The sequence below is a fragment of the Lytechinus variegatus genome, chromosome 8 (assembly GCF_018143015.1).
Source record: "Lytechinus variegatus isolate NC3 chromosome 8, Lvar_3.0, whole genome shotgun sequence".
NCBI lineage: Eukaryota > Metazoa > Echinodermata > Echinoidea > Temnopleuroida > Toxopneustidae > Lytechinus > Lytechinus variegatus.
In genome coordinates, this window is record NC_054747.1 from 22,534,378 (window position 1) to 22,552,804 (window position 18,427).

Genomic DNA, 18,427 nt, shown 5'->3' on the forward strand with positions numbered 1-18,427 from the left:
TTTGGTTCTACTGTGGAACCCTTAAAGGGTTCTTAGAATGATGACACAACATTTGCTCCTGCAAAATCATATAGAGGGCATAGGAGCAGAGTTAGGATTGTAATAGAGTTTTTTACTTTCTAGTAATATGGAGGTTAGGTTTTATGCTTGCCTGAACATGCATATTTTCCATATTGAGCAAATGTCATGGAACCCATTTGTATTTTTAGGTTTCCTGTGGCTGCTGGTGTAAAGTACCCTACCATTTTTGCATAGGGTTGTTTACATTTTACTCTAAACCCTGTACATTTAGATCAAACCTTGAAGGGTTTCTTGCAGAACCACAAACAAAGAAAAAATTCTCTTGAAGATAAACTTGTTTTTTATAAGACAGTAGCTCTTCTGAAAGTGATTAATCAGTCTCATGGTGAGAGCTAAATAGAGAGAAACACAAAGCGAAGAGCAGCTCTTCACTGCTTCCTCAACGCTCATGCATTATTCATAAAGGCTAAAGTTGCTTCACCCCTGGATGGGGAGTGCTAGTCTACTTGAACAGACATAAAGTAACCACTGTATTTGTGATTCTCTGTACAAGGGAGTTGCCAAAATAAATAATACTCCACAGTTTATAACTTACATGCAGGACAGCTGTGATCACATGGTAAAATAACCAATTGAAGAAATATACTAGTAAAGCATCAGGGGAAAATGTGGCAGGGGCTGCATAAGAGACTAGCAGTATTTCTCGCTCTGGGGTGAAAGTTTGTTCACCCCATCTCTCATTACATGAGCTGGTAAATCACATGCAGAACCCTTCTCAGTGGATTCAAGCAGGCTTTCCCATTAGCTCCCATGCATTACGTGTTGAGGGAGAAATGGTGAGATGGGATATACTTCGTTCTACATAGCCTAAAGCTGCTAGCATGATAATAATGTTTTTCTCAGCTAGTGATGATCAACCTTTTATGTCATAAATTTAAGGAAATTGCCTCTGAAATGTGACAGTCGTAAATTCATCCTCAATTGCTCTATAAAATTCAATGCTAGTACGCGCACGTGCGGGTACATCAACATATCTTTAATATGGTACCAGCGGATATCTGATTACATCAATTACAGAAACCTACATGTAATGTACGAAGTGCAGTATAAATGTAACTATTATTATTATAGCATCATGATCTTTAGGCTTCGCTTCAAATTCATGTACATGTACATTGACTTTAGGGTAACCTTTACGTGAGCTGGCTCATGGAGTAGGCTCTCCATGCACACTTTATTGATTATATTGAAAGCTAGACTAAAGTGGATTAATTAAAGTGAATTAATTTGCCAGTGTTCAAAAACAGCAAATCAATGGAGGATACATGGATGCTGGCTAGAAGAAAGAGGGTTCAGTTGTTGTTGTTGTTTTAGTTTATACGGCGTGTGTCAGTCAGTAGTGAATATTTGCTCCTCTTACCCTATTTGTTTAATAGGGTAGAGGTAGTCTCGATCCAGACATTACTACTTGTTTGCTGGAAAACCCTAGATATACTCACTCATTGCATGACACCCTATTCCTATTTCAACTAGTCCTCCTCTTTTCACCTTCACTTTTGTAATAAACCTACAGTATATACATGAGTCTATGTACATGTACATGTAGGCAGTCAATTGGTTCATATCTACTGCTGACAGAAGACTATTCACAATATGACCTTTGACCCCCAGACAAGTTCAGTAGGCCTACTTCACACATACCGGGTAAAGCATCAGACATTCATATATGTAGATCTTATTTCTAAGTGACAACATTTGATTTTTGTTCATTTTTATCACATGTAGCTCACTTTCTCTTTTATGTAGACTTGATAGAGAATGGCTTTATATTTATGATGTACATACAATGAATAATACAATCTGTTATTTGCACAAAAATACGTGTACAGTGATTCTAATGTTTCTACCACTGCCGGTTGGAGATTTTAGCTACATGTATCATTTCCCTTGAAAGTAACACCTTTATCTTCTGTCAATATGTCATATTTAACTTTTGATCATAAATATCTCCTTCCTAGTCTGAAGGCACAGACCCTTGGTTTTCACAATTTGCATATTATATAATATGTAGAGTCTGAAGTAGTGAGACTACATGTACATGTAGATTCACAATCTACTGTGGCTTGCTCTACAGATAGTTTGGCAACTTGTCTTCACTCTCGACATGGTATACATGTACACATACATGTAATTGGTCAGAGTGTCAAATGAGTCTGCGCTTGCAGACTATCTCCTCCCTTCTTCCTTCCATAGTATTGTACATTCTCTTTCCTCTCCATTCAAATATTCTCTCTGAAAAAGGGACATGAAAATCATGTCGAGCTTTTGGTTTCTAGCAAAATGCAATACTTTAGAAACTATAATTACACTGGTTTCCATTTCCCATTAGTTAAACCTTCATCTTTATGGGCCTACTTCTAAAAAAAAAGAGGTATAGCGGAGTGCCCTGTGTATTTTATGCATGTTCTGACACCTAACACTACTCAACAATGCAAAGCCCATCACATTAGCCTGAAGGTCTCTACAACATACATGTAGCTTGCTGCGTCACTTCCAAAACGATGCCTTATTTATAGATTTATCAGTCAAGAAGAGAGAAGTTGAGAGGATCACTGTTTAGCTCACTATTTTTTCCTCCGTTTGATTTAAAGGGATGCTCGGGGCTGAAGATAATAATATCTATAATAAATAGAGTAAAATTAACAGAGCACAATGCTGAAATTTCTTCAAAATTTGATAACAAAATAACAAAGTTATCGAATTTTAAATTCAAGCAATATTTTGTGAAAACAGTTTATGCCCGTCGTCATGAATATTCAATAGGTGGGCTAATGATGTCGCATCCCCACTCTCCTTTTTTTAATGTATGTCATGACATGAAATTATAATTGTTTATGAGTCTCCATTATGATGAAGTAAGTTACATCAATGAATAAAGTTCTATGCACTAAATCAGTTGCCAATTCAATCCTTATTATGTTCTCAATAGAAATTTTTTGTATAAACCTAAGCACAAGTTGGGAAATATGACATCATCAGTCACCTAATGAATATTAATGAAGACATGCCTCAAACTTATTTGTCCAAAAGACGGTACATGTACATATATGCATGAGAGGATTGTTTAGATTATCAGACTCTCTTACTCGAATACAGTCTACAATTAATCGTTGAAATCAAGCGTACAATAACCCATTGTGTCTAATATAAGACCCATGTGTAATAATTTAAAGGAGGTATTACTACTGCTAGTAATGACACTGATGTTTGACAACCCTGGTCAAAAGGAGGTACGTACGTTGATGTACGGTATATGCACATGTATAGAGGATTGTTTAAAGGTCAAGTCCACCCCAGAAAATTGCTGATTTCAATTGACAGAGAAAAATCAAACAAACATAATGTTGCAAATGTCATCGAAATCGGATGTAAAATAAGAAAGTTATGACATTATTAAGTTTCCCTTATTTTTCACAAAACAGTGATATGCACAACTCTGTGACATGCAAATGATTCAGTTGATGATGTCCATCACTATTTCTTTTGTTTTTTACTGTTTGAATTATACAATATTTCATTTTTTTAGAGATTTGACCATAGGGGCCAACTTGACTGAATCATATAGTATTAAACAATGCTAATTCCACATGTTCAGGGAGGAATCGATCACCGTTTCACTTGACAATGAGGAGAAAATTAGAATATTTCATATTTCATGTAATAAAATACAAAAGAAATAGTGAGTGGCTGGAGTCATCAGTCTGCCAATTTGCATACCGACCAGGATGTGCATATCACTGTATTGTAAAATTAAGCGAAACTTTAAAATGTCATAACTTTCTTATTTTACATCCGATTTTGATGAAATTTTCAGTGTTTTGCTTGTTGAATTTTTTTCAAATCAAAGTTTTGTTGGGGTGTACTTGTCCTTACAATGTAATTTAAATAGTAGTATGTTGCTCTTTCCACCCCCTCCCCTCACTTTTCTTTGTTTCCTCTCTCTCATTGGATCAGATTAGCTCAGAGCAAATTGTCATTGAAAATCACTAACAATATACTTCATGTGGAGCGTTGTGGCCCAGTGGATTAGTCTCTGGACTTTGAAACAGAAGGTCGTAGGTTCGAGCATTTGAATCACAGCCATGGCCTTATTTCCTTCGACAAGAAATTCATCCACATTGTGCTGCACTTGACCCAGGTGAGGTGAATGTGTACCTTGAAGGATTTATTCCTTGAATGCTTTATGGCGCCTATATGGCGGCTCAGCTACAGCAGGGGTAATAATATGATACCAAGTATCAAAAGTACAGTTGGGTATATGCACATAGTAACCGTGCTATTAAATGGACATATTAATATAAAATGAACACTCCCCCTGTCTTGATGATAGCACATGGAAAGGTGAAGAACATTCCATGTGTTTCTCAAAGAATGTTATAAATACTTCACTGTGTTATATTTTGCTTCAAGGTTTAGAACCACAAACCACATGCCCGTCTCCATGGAATCCTGCATCGCATCTATGCAAATGAGGCCTTAAAACATGCATGCCCAGACCAGGTGCCTCCTCGCAATACAATTTCCCTCGGAGCATGCACGCACGCAATAAATCATAAACGACGTCTCGTCAATTTATGGCTAATAACTCCCCGATACAATGGATGCAATAAGGGCTAGCATCGAGCACATTTCGAGGAAAATATGAACACAAAAGAGGTTTATGGAAGCTCAAATGCCAGGGACTTAATCATTTGTTGTAAGTTTTCCCTGTTGTATGGCTTCAGATAAATTTATGTTTCTTTGAGACCTAATGCACATGTCTACAGTTCTGTGCATTACCTTGTGGAGACTGAATGATTGTCATCATTTGAAGTATTTTACATGTAAGGTATCTGATTAATCATGATGCTTTCAAACATGTTTTTCATACTAATATCAATAATCAAATATGATTTGTGACAGATATAGAGAAACGACACACTCAAAATATCTACTGAAATTTGATGAGGAAAACTTCCAGGCTTTCTGAGTAGGGAAATGGAAATGATTTTTATTCCCCTGGCTAAAAAGAAGGAACCACATTTTCAAAGGATTGCGAAGTATTAGATATGGAGAAAAGTCCTGAGGAAAATCATATCAAAACAAGAGTTCAAAATGACCAAATGATATTATTTCCTCCAAGTTCAAAATGGTTCAGGTCTACCTGAAGAATTTCTGTCACACATTGATATGACTAAATAGCATGCTGCTGGTCGTGCACATGGAGAAGGAATATTGCAGCATCTGCTTTCATAATTTTAGAACTGATGGGGGTTATTTATTGAAGAAACAGGGTGTTTTCATATAATATTTGGTTACCCTAACAACTCATGGAGTTGAAGGCAATTGAATCCTACTCATAAATGTACAATAGATTTCATGGACAATTACAGTATTCTTTTCCTTAATGTAACGTGTAGGCGTTCTGGGCCACTCTGGGAAAAGCACACTTACATTTGATGACAATGATGATGATGATAACTTAATAACAATAATAATAATATAGAACAATAACCTTAGATTATTATTCTAGATTATTGTTCTAGAATATAGAACAATAACCCTAGATTTCTGGAAAAAGTCTGGTTGCTGTTTAATATACCAACAGAACACCAAGTTGTGGAATAATAGTATAATAATAATGATATTATGATAAAAATAATAATAATAGTATAATAATAATGATAACAATAATAATAATAATATTATAATGACTATAACAATAATAATAATAATAATAATAATATAATAATAATGATAACAGGTCGCATTTCATAAGTTGGGTGTGCAAAAAGGGTGGCGTATGAACAATTTTCCACACGGTGCCATGGATAAATTGTTGCTACATCACAGCATCTTGACCAAATTTATTGAGTAATATCTCATTTTGAAGCTAGAACTATAGGCTAAATATATTACTATGAATTAGATCAATACAATATCAGGAACAAAAACTATAGCACATTAAGTTTGAAGTAACAGGGGTGGCGGAGCCGGTGGATGCGGTAAATGATAAAATATTAATCAAACCTACTTAACAACTTACTATAATATGTAATATGACTGATATCCTCATATTTCTGGGCATTTTAAAGCAGGGAACAACTAAATGTCATAAAAAATTGACAATTTTGAAAATATGCAGCAATGGAATACATGTGTATGTCAGCTCTGATCTGCAACCTTATCAATTAGTAAACCGGAGAGATTTGGTTAATTATCTAATTTGTAATCTTAATTTTTAGTACAAATGTTGTGTATCATTGCAACAAACATTTCTACCCATGATGTTGTCATTTTGCCAAGCATACAAATACAGTGACAGGTATTTTGGGGGCAGAAATGTGAAATTAAATACTGTTAATTAATTAGTATAATTAACATGCATAAAATAATAGATAATTATTTTATTTTTGATACAGATTTAATCATTGATGTTTCAAGATTATAACTGCAAAATACTGGGGTGATCCAATGTTGCATTAACTTTTGACACCATTTTATGTGCAGCAGGTCCAATTTGAGAAAAACGCATTTCAAAATTCACATTTACATTGACATCTATGTAATAATTAGCTGTTAATTAGTCATTTTGAGGAAAAATAACGGTATTCAAAATTTAAAAAATTTTCATTATGTAGAGAATGGTAATAGCTATAACATATCAAATAATAACATTTTTGACCATTTTTACCCTGTTCGCGAAATTGGACCACCTTATGACATGCGACCAACAATAACATTTACAATTCTCCCTGCTCAAGATTAAGAGTATTGGCATCAGTATTACCCAATGAAGTGATGCAAATTGGTTAAATCCCCAGTTTATCACACCATTGACCATCAAAGTATCAGCAGCATCATTAATGTGATCACCAGTGCCATCCATCCTTTACATCAGTATCACTGCTTTTAACCATCATCAGCCCTTAATTTTATCATTAGATACATATGTGCTACATGTATCATCATCATCCTTGTCGTCATTATCACCATCATTTCCATCACTATTAAGTGACAAATACTATCATCACCACCATCATCATCTTCATAACTATCATTACTTCTCCACTACCACCACATGACCACAATCATTGTCACATCATCTCCACCATCATCATTGTTGTCATCAGGTCATCATCACCACTGTATCATCACCTCCACCATCATCATCATCATCATGAACATCATCATCATCATCCTCCAATCACCATCATCATCATCATCACTATACAATCACCACCATCATAATCATCATTACTATCATTATCTCCACCACTACCATCATCGTCACATCATCTCCACCATCATCATTGTTATCATTAGGTCATCATCACCCCCATATCATCACCTTCACCATTATCATCCTCAACATCATCATCATCATCATTACTATCATAATCTCCACCACCACCATCATTTTCACATCATCTCCACCATCATCATTGTCGACATCAGGTCATCATCACCACCGTATCATCACCTCCACCATCATCATCATCATCATGAACATAATCATCATCATCAACATCATCATCACCATACAATCACCACCATCATCATCATCACCACCACCATCATCACCATACAATCACCACCATCATCATCATCATTACTATCATTATCTCCACCACCACCACCTGACCACCATCATTGTCACATCATCTCCCCCATCATCATTGTCGTCATCAGGTCATCATCACCACCGTATCATCACCTCCACCACCATCATCATCATCCTCATCATTATCATCACCACCATCATCATCATCATCATTATCATCACCACCATCATCATCATCATTATCATCACCATCATCACCATCACCACCACCACCATCACCATACAATCACCACCATCATCATCACCATCACCACCACCATCATCACCATACAATCACCACCATAATCATCATCATTACTATCATTATCTCCACTACCACCACCTGACCACCATCATCGTCACATCATCTCCACCATCATCATTGTCGTCATCAGGTCATCATCACCACCGTATCATCACCTCCACCATCATCATCAGCATCATGAACATCATCATGAACATCATCATCATCATCCAATCACCACCATCATCATCATTATAACCACCATCATCACCATACAATCACCACCATCATCATCATCATTACTATCATTATCTCCACCATCACCACCTGACCACCATCATTGTCACATCATCTCCACCATCATCATTGTTGTCATCAGGTCATCATCACCACCGTATCATCACCTCCACTATCATCATCAGCATCATGAACATCATCATCAACATCATCATCCAATCACCACCATCATCATCATTATCACCACCACCATCATCATCATCATCACCACCATCATCATCATTACTATCATTATCTCCACCACCACCACCTGACCACCATCATTGTCACATTATCTCCACCATCATCATTGTCATCATCAGGTCATTATCACCACTGTATCATCACCTCCACCATTATCATCCTCAACATCATCATCATCCTCATCATTATCATCACCATCATCATCATCATCATCATCACCATCATCATCACCATCACCACCACCATCATCACCATACAATCACCACCATCATCATCATCATCATTACTATCATCTCCACCACCACCATCATCATTGTCGTCATCAGGTCATCACCACTGTATCATCACCTCCACCATCATCATCATCAACATCATCATCATCATTATCACCACTCACCAAGCTATCATCATCATCAGCAGCATCAATATCAATCATCACCACCATCAGATTTAAAAACCATTTTCGTGCCATCAAGTGGGAACTGGTTTCCTGATCCGGTGTCCAGTATTTAAACTAGTTTCAGAAAGCATAATTAGAACGATGTCTATGATGCTAATTTACATTTCAACCGGTGTAGTAGTGTACCAGCTTCTGGCATTTCAATCCATTCCAATCTGCTTTCATTCCTTCATGGTCCTCTATACCACGGGCAATCAAATTATAAATACAACACTACTCTCTGATCTTTACGATCGATCGATAGGAATCAGCCGTGCCTAGAGGCAAGACTAGGCTCATTTTCCCAGACAGCACAAATGCATGCATACACATGTAGCTACAAAGTCAAGATCTGGACTTATATTTGTTTGGAAAATCCTTCACTCACTCAGACACTCACTTCATACAACATACAGTCATCTCTCTTTTCACCTTCTCCTTCTAGAACTTAATTTCACTTTCACCATTAGGAGAAGAGGAAAAGAGAAAGGACTGGTGTACAGAGTAGAAGTGTGTGAGTGAGTGTTGGATTTTCCAAACAAATAACTACGTCCAGATCTGTAGTCTGCAGGTGCATACTCTTGGTTTTTGTAATATGTGAATCATCATAGAGGAGACTTGGTGGAGGCTGTTATTCGACACACTAGTCTGCAGGCACAGACAGATCTAGATAGTTTTTGCAATTTGCAAAGTACATTAATACAAAGTCTGAAGTAGTGAGACTAGATTCACTGCATGTATGTACTGTGGCTGGCTCTACCAAGGACATAGAGATCTAGTCTTTACTCTAGACATGGTAAATGTGTACATAAGTAAATGGTTAAAGTGTCAAATATTAGTCTGTGCTTTCAGACTATCGACACATTAAAAGTGCCGTATCTGAGTCTGTGCTGTCAGACTATCAGATAGCCAAGGATGTTCCTAATCGATATTTATATATGTAAAGCCAATCTAATAAAAAAATTATTGTAGCATTGAGCAATGAATGAAGTACGGTTGTTATTGATTGCGCAACAGATATGATACTGCACAATGCCATATTACTTTATTAGCTAATATTAGAATACGTCACATAGCAAGACAATGTCGCAACAATCGGGCTAAAAGTTAATGTCACGAGAAATTAAAGTCATACTTTATTGGTTTTAAACAGCCAGCTGATCTTATTTCCTTCTTGTCTAATGATTGGTGATGGACATAAGCAGAGCTTCAGTAAATGTAATTTGAACAAAAAACAGGTTAATGTCGTGAGATTAAATCGTTCAAATTAAAACTAAAGGTTTGCAACAAACAAGTATTACTGCGTGGAAAAGTTGCTTGATGGACAAAGTTCCTACTCTTGTTCCAATTATAAAAAAGATGACTATGTCAAACAAAAGTTTATTTGTTCTTTCAATCCAAGAAACAAGCCATATATTCCACAGAAGAAAATGAAGTTAAATGACTTTTTGTTTTATTTTTGGAGTTATTGTTTGCTATACTTGTAGCTGGCAATGCTTCCTGGGATGGGCTTGTGGATGAATGAGAAATTAATTTCAATTATCTCGAAACCTAAGTGACACATTAAGATTGTTAGAAATACAGTTGCTCATCCACAAACAATCATAAGGAGACTTTCAATTCTTGAACTACATGTACCATACAAGTAGTGCTTTTCATATTCTGAACAGCTTCAAAAATATTCACAAAGTTTGTTGACCCAGACACTGTGATCGATGCATAATCTGCTTTCTACAGGTCTACACATACATCCAAGCAAGTTGTGGTAATGAATTTAATATTGAGTTCTACAAAATTTGGTCAATTCAGATCTGTGCATAAAGCCTTGCTACTGATTTCAGTAGCCTTGAAATGAACTGCACATTCTGTGGAAAAGAGCGATGTCAGTTTCGAGCTTAACACCAGGTGGCTGTACTAAGAATCATTTTTAATTACTTTTAACATTCAAAGGCGAGTCTGATAATTGAGATCAAAGAAAGACACTTTAGTCTATTTCTTCAGATTCTTGAGACAACTGAGCTACATTCTTGTCCTGTGGGGATTTCCTCAAAAGTACACGTAGCATAGACAAAGGTTCCCATTCTTTAAAAAAGATAAGCCATTGATGAAGGCACCTAGACTATTTGTGGCAACAATATAGAGCGCGGTCTTTTTTTAAAACAGCACATTTTTTATTTCAGTACAAATCAGGGGGAAAATTCAGGGCCAAAAACGGTCAAAGACTATCAAAGTCCAATGAAAAGGGCATTGGGGCCTATGACATCATGCAGTGGCCATCTCCTTTGCATTAATAAAATCCCCTCTTATTTCATTATGACATTGCAAGTATTGCATCACTGGTAGCAATGAAGCAGTCATGCTTCACAAAAATGTTAGTTACACAAACAAGGACTTACCAATTGCATGGTCCATCTCAGATCCACTGGGTTGATCTCCTTGACCTTTCCTCTTTTGATCACTTCCTCTTCCTGGACCGAAGGTCAACTGTTTCTTCAGCTTCTCTACAGCAAGGAGCTTTGTGAGTTCATCTGACTTCTCTGCTTGATCTACCTGATCCGCCACCCTCTCAAGCTCGTTCCGCAGCGACAAGCCCTCCAGTGCCAGCTGTTTTGTGTTGTCCGTCAACGCTTTGATCTGTGTTGTAAGAGTCTTCACCGACTGGACCAGAACGTCCGGATCAGCTTGAGGACTGGTCCGTTTGGTCCTGTCAAGGGTGCTACAGGCTTGGTCTACAACAATGACTGAGTGGACGATGCTAGAGTTAGAATCAGAGTCGGTGATGCTATTCCCACACTCCTCCAGTATGTCCTCATTCAGCTGGCTGTAACCGTCCGTCGAGTCTGACTGAACATCGATAATGACGGACTCGGGCTTCGCATCGTGGGGTATCTTCCTCCTGGCCTCCATGGTGTTTGCTTTTAGCCTCGATAAATCTCTCTCGGCAAACAGTCACAAAAGAAGAGCTTGGCAGTGATGGTGATTAATCGCACTTGATGGGGATACAAAACTAGAGTAGCTGTGTGAATCATTCACAACGTGCAACTTCTTCTCCTTGCTGCAGAGTTCTTAACAATTCTAAACCAATTCAAGGTAAATCTACATCTTCTGCTGAATTGAAAGAACACAAGATGAAAGCCCTTGACAAGATATTAATGACCTGAACTGAACTTCCCTGGTGGTGATAAAAACTCCTCGCTCATTTTGTCAACACCTTCACAAAGACGTAAGATATCTTGCAAAAGATTTTTTATGGTGCTCCATCAAAATTGACATTCATCGACCGACTCATTATGCATGATGACAGCACACATCAATTCCAGGGTACGATCAAAGTACATTTACCTGACATGGCGCCCTCTCCTAATATGCCTCACTAGCTTTAATAGTTGCTTCATAAGAAAGTTTGAAATATGAAGATATCACCGATATGATTGAAATCTTTGATTCAACCAGTTCTCACATGGGCTTCCAAAAAGGCAAGAGTGTCATCCATGAAGGTTGCCCATTTATGAGTTGGAGTTTGTGATCAGAAGTCTTCATCCTGTAAAAGTAATCACAAAGACAGTGAAATAACATTTGGAAAGAAATAATATTTAATATACATAAACAAAATGGAAAAATCAATGTCACAATTGTCTTGTATGTAAATTTATCCACCCCTCCACCCCCCTCCCACATTCGGACCATAATGTATGTGCGTGTGGGTGTGTGTGAGGGTTTGTGTGTGTAAATACTATCATATGTGTATCAATCAGATGATTATCTACTATACGTCTGGGACTGAGCCTTCACGTCACCATCCGAAAGACATTACCAGGGGTTTACAAAGAGTTGCCAAGAACCTAAGATTTACTGTTCCCCCCAAAATAAAGGAAAACAAAAGAAAATACTTGAGTTTATTTCGCTGTCTTTTGTTGCTATTAATGCCCCCCCCCCCGGAAAAAAAGCATACAAACAACCAGTACACACACACAATATATCATTCATGAGCAGCCAGAGTCATTTTAAGAGGGGAAGTATCAGTTTCATGTTATATGTTGTACCTGTAAATCTGGTTATTTCTGAAAGTTACTGGTCTGGGACCATAGGACCGCTGCCAGTGACTCACGCTGCTGCAGGTGTATATAAAAACAAAGGAGAAAACCAGCGACATAAATATGTAAAGTGATCAACTTCAGTGGATCAGTTTCTTTTATTTCAAGTTTGCAGACCACATTTATTGGCAAATTCATACTTTTGTCTTGCTTGGAGACTATAGGCTACATGAATAGGTCCTTATTTTATTATAAGGGGGCTGTCTTTCTCCTTTTCCCATTCCATTTCCTCTTTTTTTTCTTCTATTAAAGGACAAGTCCACCCCAACAAAAAGTTTCTTTGAATAGACCAGCTCGTAGTTTACTTCATGAACAATTTTGGTTAAAGGACCTTTTATTTCTTTCATGGCAGATTTCAAAGCAAGATATTACTTAAGCATGCCTTACATAGCAGGAGAAGAAATTGAATAGACCAGGTGACTAGAATAGCACACCAATGAACACTTTATGAAGGTATTTGTTGCAATTGTACTTTGAATGCATATCATAGTATGTTGCACAATGTACTTGGCAAACTATGAAATACCAGTTGTTCGTGGATGTATTGTTGATGTTTTTGGATGTAGGCCTAAAAATAAAAAACACAATTCAAAAGAATATGAATAATCAAGTCATCAAAGTTGGTGCTTATCTCATTAGATTTTAAACCACCATGTCATTTTAGTACAAATGACCTTCATCTGATCATGCGCAGAATCTTTTGATCATGTGCAGAAAGGAAAGTTCTACGAACTGGCTCAAATAAAAGGAGAAAAATCCAACAAGCATAACACTGAAGGTTTCATATATATCGTATGTAAATTGAGAGAGATGACATATTAAAGTTTCAAATGCTTATATGCACATCTCGGTATGCAAATGAGGGTACTAATGACGTCACCCACTTACTATTCATTTTATATTTGACTTAAACTGTTTTCTGAAAAATAAGCTAAACATTAAAATGTTACATCCGATATTGATGAAAACAACAAAAACTGCAAAACAAGCCTACATGTATACTGAAATTTTCATCAATAATTTCAGTATAGGCTTGTTTTGATTTTTCTCAATTGATTCAAATTAAGTTTTTTTGGGGTGGACTTGACCTTTAACAATAACAAAAGCAAGATTATATAACATTTGACAATCCACAAATACAATATTACTTTTAATCTGATTAAACAGATCATCATAATTTACACGTATTGTTTGGTTCATATTTTGGGAGGGGGCTACTACAAAAAAAAACAAGTGGATGGCCTCTGGCAGTCTCGCCTGCATTACGCAATTCAATATAGCAGCAGTACTGCCTTTGAAAACAGCTAATGAATAATTATTCACAACATACTCCAAACACAGCCAGAGTTCATTGACCTTTAAATGACCGTTGATCTTGGCAATGTTCACAGGGTAGTGAGGGATACATTGCTGCTCTTACATGTATGCCCAAGTTTCATCAACTAGATCCATAAACTTCTAAAGTTCTGACAGATCCAGAAATACCCCTAATATTACCAAAGTTTGTTGACCCTAAATGACCTTTGACCTTGGTCATGTGACCCAAAACTTGCACAGGATGTTCAAGGGTACTTGATTGCACTTTTGTCCAGGTTTCATAAATTAGATCCATAAAATTTTGAAGTTATGACAATTCCTCAAATAACCTCAACATGGACAAAGTTTGTTGACCCTAAGAGACCTTTGACCTTAGTCATGTGACCTGAAACTTGCACATAATATTCAGGGATACATGGTTGCTCTTATGTCAGAGTTTCATGACCTAGATCCATGAACTTTTAAAGTTATGATGACAATTCCGAAAATAACCCCAACATAGCCACAGTTTGTTGACCCTAAGTGATATTTGACCTTACATGTAATCATGTGACCTGAAACTCAGGCAGGATCTTCAGTGATGCACTAAGTACCCTTATGTCTGAGTTTCATGAACTAGGTCCATATAATTTTGAAGTTATGCCAACATTTCAAAAACTTAACCTTGGTTAAGATTTTAATATTGATTGCCCCAACATGGTCCAAGTTCATTGACCCTAAATGACCTTTGACCTTAGTCCTGTGACCTGAAACTCAGGCAGGATGTTCAGTAATACTTGATTACCCTTATGTTCAAGTTTCATGAACTAGGTCCATATACTTTCAAAGTTATGATGACGTTTCAAAAACTTAACCTTGGTTAAGATTTCAATGTTGACGACGCCGCCGCCGTCGCCGGTGGAAAAGCGGCGCCTATAGTCTGCCAAGCGAGACAAAAATCATTTCAATAAATGATTACTTTACAATAACTTGCCTATACAAAAAGTCTTCCATCTCTTTTTTTATTCAATTTCCTTCATAACATCACCTAAGGAAGCCTCTTTTCCAGTTTAACTTTTTTTTGACAGAGTTCCTTTCCTCTGAGAGGTTATGGGGAAGGGTCATTGGTCATGAATCTAGAATAACAGGAAATGTTGATTCATGTTTAGTCGACTGAACATGATTCTGGGAAGTCTGACAGTAACCACAAGATCTTGATAAATCATGCATGATACTAGATCTACTTATAAAGGAAGGGTATTTTGTCTGTAGGAAATCATCATTTCTTGATAAGTTTTCACATTACTACATGTACTTACAAATCCTTGTCTAGAGTTAATTTTGAACAAAAGAATGACAAGTGGAGCCTAATTTTTATACATAATCAGATGAGTGGGAGAGGGAGGTAGGATGCATTGTGAGGGGGGTTGACAGAGGGAGAGAGAGAGGCACAGAGGAGGAGAAAGGGGAAGAGATTGAAAAAGAGAGCAGAAAAGGAAAGATTTAATAAGAGAGTGCTTAGAGGAAGGAAGGGTAAGGGACGTGTAGGCAAACCAGGAATAAAAAGGGAGGGGGAGCAAAAAGAGCAAGGCAAGAGAGAGGGAAGACAGACAGAGAAAAAAAGGAGTGGGAGAACAAGGTAGAATGACAAGGGATGAAAAGGAGAAAGACAAAGATACAGAAGAAGCGGTGATGTGGAGAGAAAGACAGAGAGACGGGCTTCCAGACAGAAAGGCGGAGAGAGAGCGGCCAAGACAAGGGCCCACAGAGGACAATGAACAGCGCAGCCAGTCTGACGTCTGGCTGCATGCATTGTATTCTCATGGTCATATTTTGCATTAAATTATCAATACAGTCTAGTGCAAATTATAGTGTGAATTCATTTTGTATGCAAAGAAAACTGATAACGATTTATGGGCCAGGCAAAAAATAACAAACCAATGTACGTTTAAGAGGTGATTAAAAAATTTGTCATTTTTATGGGCCACCAATCAATACATGGCATAAAATGGATATGCTTTGATTTACATGTACAAACCACATTTTAATCCATATTTTCTTTTTCCTATTAAAAACGTTGGCCTTCTATATGGTTTCAAAATTATAGACCTAAATATTCAACTCTATCCTATATGGCTATATTCATTTATCCTCATCATCATAGGCGGCAGAAGCGGGGGGGGGGGGGGGGACATGTCCTCCCCCCTTAATATTAGGTGGGGGGAAATCCCCCCTAAATTTTTTATTAGTAACCTTTTTCCCCCTCCCCTAAAATGTTTTGCTTCTGCCGCCAATCCTCATCATACAACTCTTCTCAAACAGTGAACTGTGAACAAAACATGCAATCATGTGCAGGGCAATTCCACAGGTTGGGACAAATCTGTAACGTGAGTAACCGACACATTCCAAAGATTTGCCAGGAGCATAATAGAATTTCCCAAGTTTTGTTTTTATACAAAGGATAGTCAGACTGTGTACTTTGTTGTGATACGGAGATGTTTAGTTCCTATCAATAATAATGGAGTTACAGCTCCAAGTATGAGTCAAGGTGTCTCCAAATGTAACTTGAGTAACCGTGGAATAGCCCTGCAGATTATAATACTTTACGGTAGGGCGCTAGACTCAATTTTTAGACACTGTTCATTTATTTCTAACAATTCAAACTCCAGAAATCTAAATTCACAGATTGAGATTTAATAAAATAAAATCATGTTTCATTCAGTCCACTGCAAAACAATGATCAATATATACAACTGATTTCATCTTAAAAAAATCATTCATACACCCCCCCCCCCCCCCATTACCATCATCAACAGCATAATCATCCCAAGACTCAAGTTTGGCTGAAGGAGCCAGAGGGGGTAACCGATCATTGTCCTGGGAAGGAGGAAAGGGGTGCTGAAGCCCCCGCCCCCCAGATTTTCCTAGGAAGGGGATGCTTCGTGTATAGGCTGCAGGACCCATGGAATTCTTGTATGTGTGAAAAATAGATCAAGTTAACAAAATCAACCTACAATACATTTGGTTTGTGGCCTAACATTTTACCCTTATTCCACGAGCCTTGCCCTTGGATCTTTATATTACATCATAATCAGCGCACTACATTATCCCGCACACCTGCAAAAAGGAATACTTATAAACATCAGACAAATCTGTTCTCCAATTCCAAACTCTCTCAGCTCCAGCCGCCCCGTGCAGTCGCATCATCTCTTCAGACTTCACTCGCATCGCTCTTCTTGCCCAAGCAAAGACAACGTCAAACTAGTAATCATGATCATTATCATAAGGTAACTAGACACGGACACGTAAATTCAAACCTTCAGAACCTCTTGCACGAATTCCCTCAATATAAAGGCAAATGAATATACTTACAATTATTTGTCCCAAGCTTAAAAAATCCCGGTGATGCTCTGCTGCTCTCAACTCAGCGTGTGACACATGCATGAATATACCACAGCTGTGGTGGCAGCCTGGAGTAGATCGCATCTAGCGCGAGCTTGGCGCTACAGCTGATCGAAAACATAAACGTTCAAAGAGCTGAACATTTTATGTTTTCGCAGGCAAATGTCGTGCACATAATTTAAACTCGTATGGTTATATTTTGCTTTCTGAAAAAAGACTATATCTTTCATAGAACACCTTTTTTATTGTATAGATGAAAAGAAATATGAATGAAGGAGATTTATAATCTATTGAATGCAGGTGATTGAATGCGTGTTTGAAAGAAGGCTATACAAATCTTTGGGTCAACAAACTTTCGCTGAAACGTGAGATGCGTGATGCCAAATGATGCAAATATGACAGCATAAAAATACTAGTAAAGCTGGAAGTGATGAGAGATATCATTTTCCAGTAAGTACATTTCCATTCACATGTATACCGCGATAGCAAAGCATTTACATGTACGGCCTCTATACTATATTGTTATATTGATTCTTAGAATGTGAACGCTGGATATCTATTGCTATATTATGATTATGATGATATGATGATAATCGAGGAGGAGGATTATGATGATGATGATTGTGATGATGATGATGATGATGATGATTATGATGATGATGATGATGATTATGATCATGATGATTATGATGATGATGATGATGATAATGATGATGATAACGATGATGATGATGATGATGATGATGATGATGATGATTATGATGATGATGATGATGATTATGATGATGATGATGATGATGATGATGATA

The 18,427-nt window shown here is 37.3% G+C and overlaps 1 protein-coding gene across 1 annotated transcript in view; it reads right to left on the bottom strand.

Annotated features, from left to right (window-relative positions):
• LOC121420169 (ATP-binding cassette sub-family G member 4-like) overlaps positions 1-17,917 on the bottom strand; it is a 56,034-nt gene extending 38,117 nt beyond the window's left edge. The window contains exons 1-2 of the mRNA XM_041614715.1: positions 17,589-17,917; positions 11,223-12,367 (exon numbers count right to left, since the gene is read on the bottom strand). Of these exons, the coding sequence (XP_041470649.1) occupies positions 11,223-11,733 (511 nt within the window). The 5' untranslated portion in view covers positions 11,734-12,367; positions 17,589-17,917. The remainder of the gene's footprint in view (positions 1-11,222; positions 12,368-17,588) is intronic.
• Between the last annotated feature and the right edge of the window lie 510 nt (positions 17,918-18,427).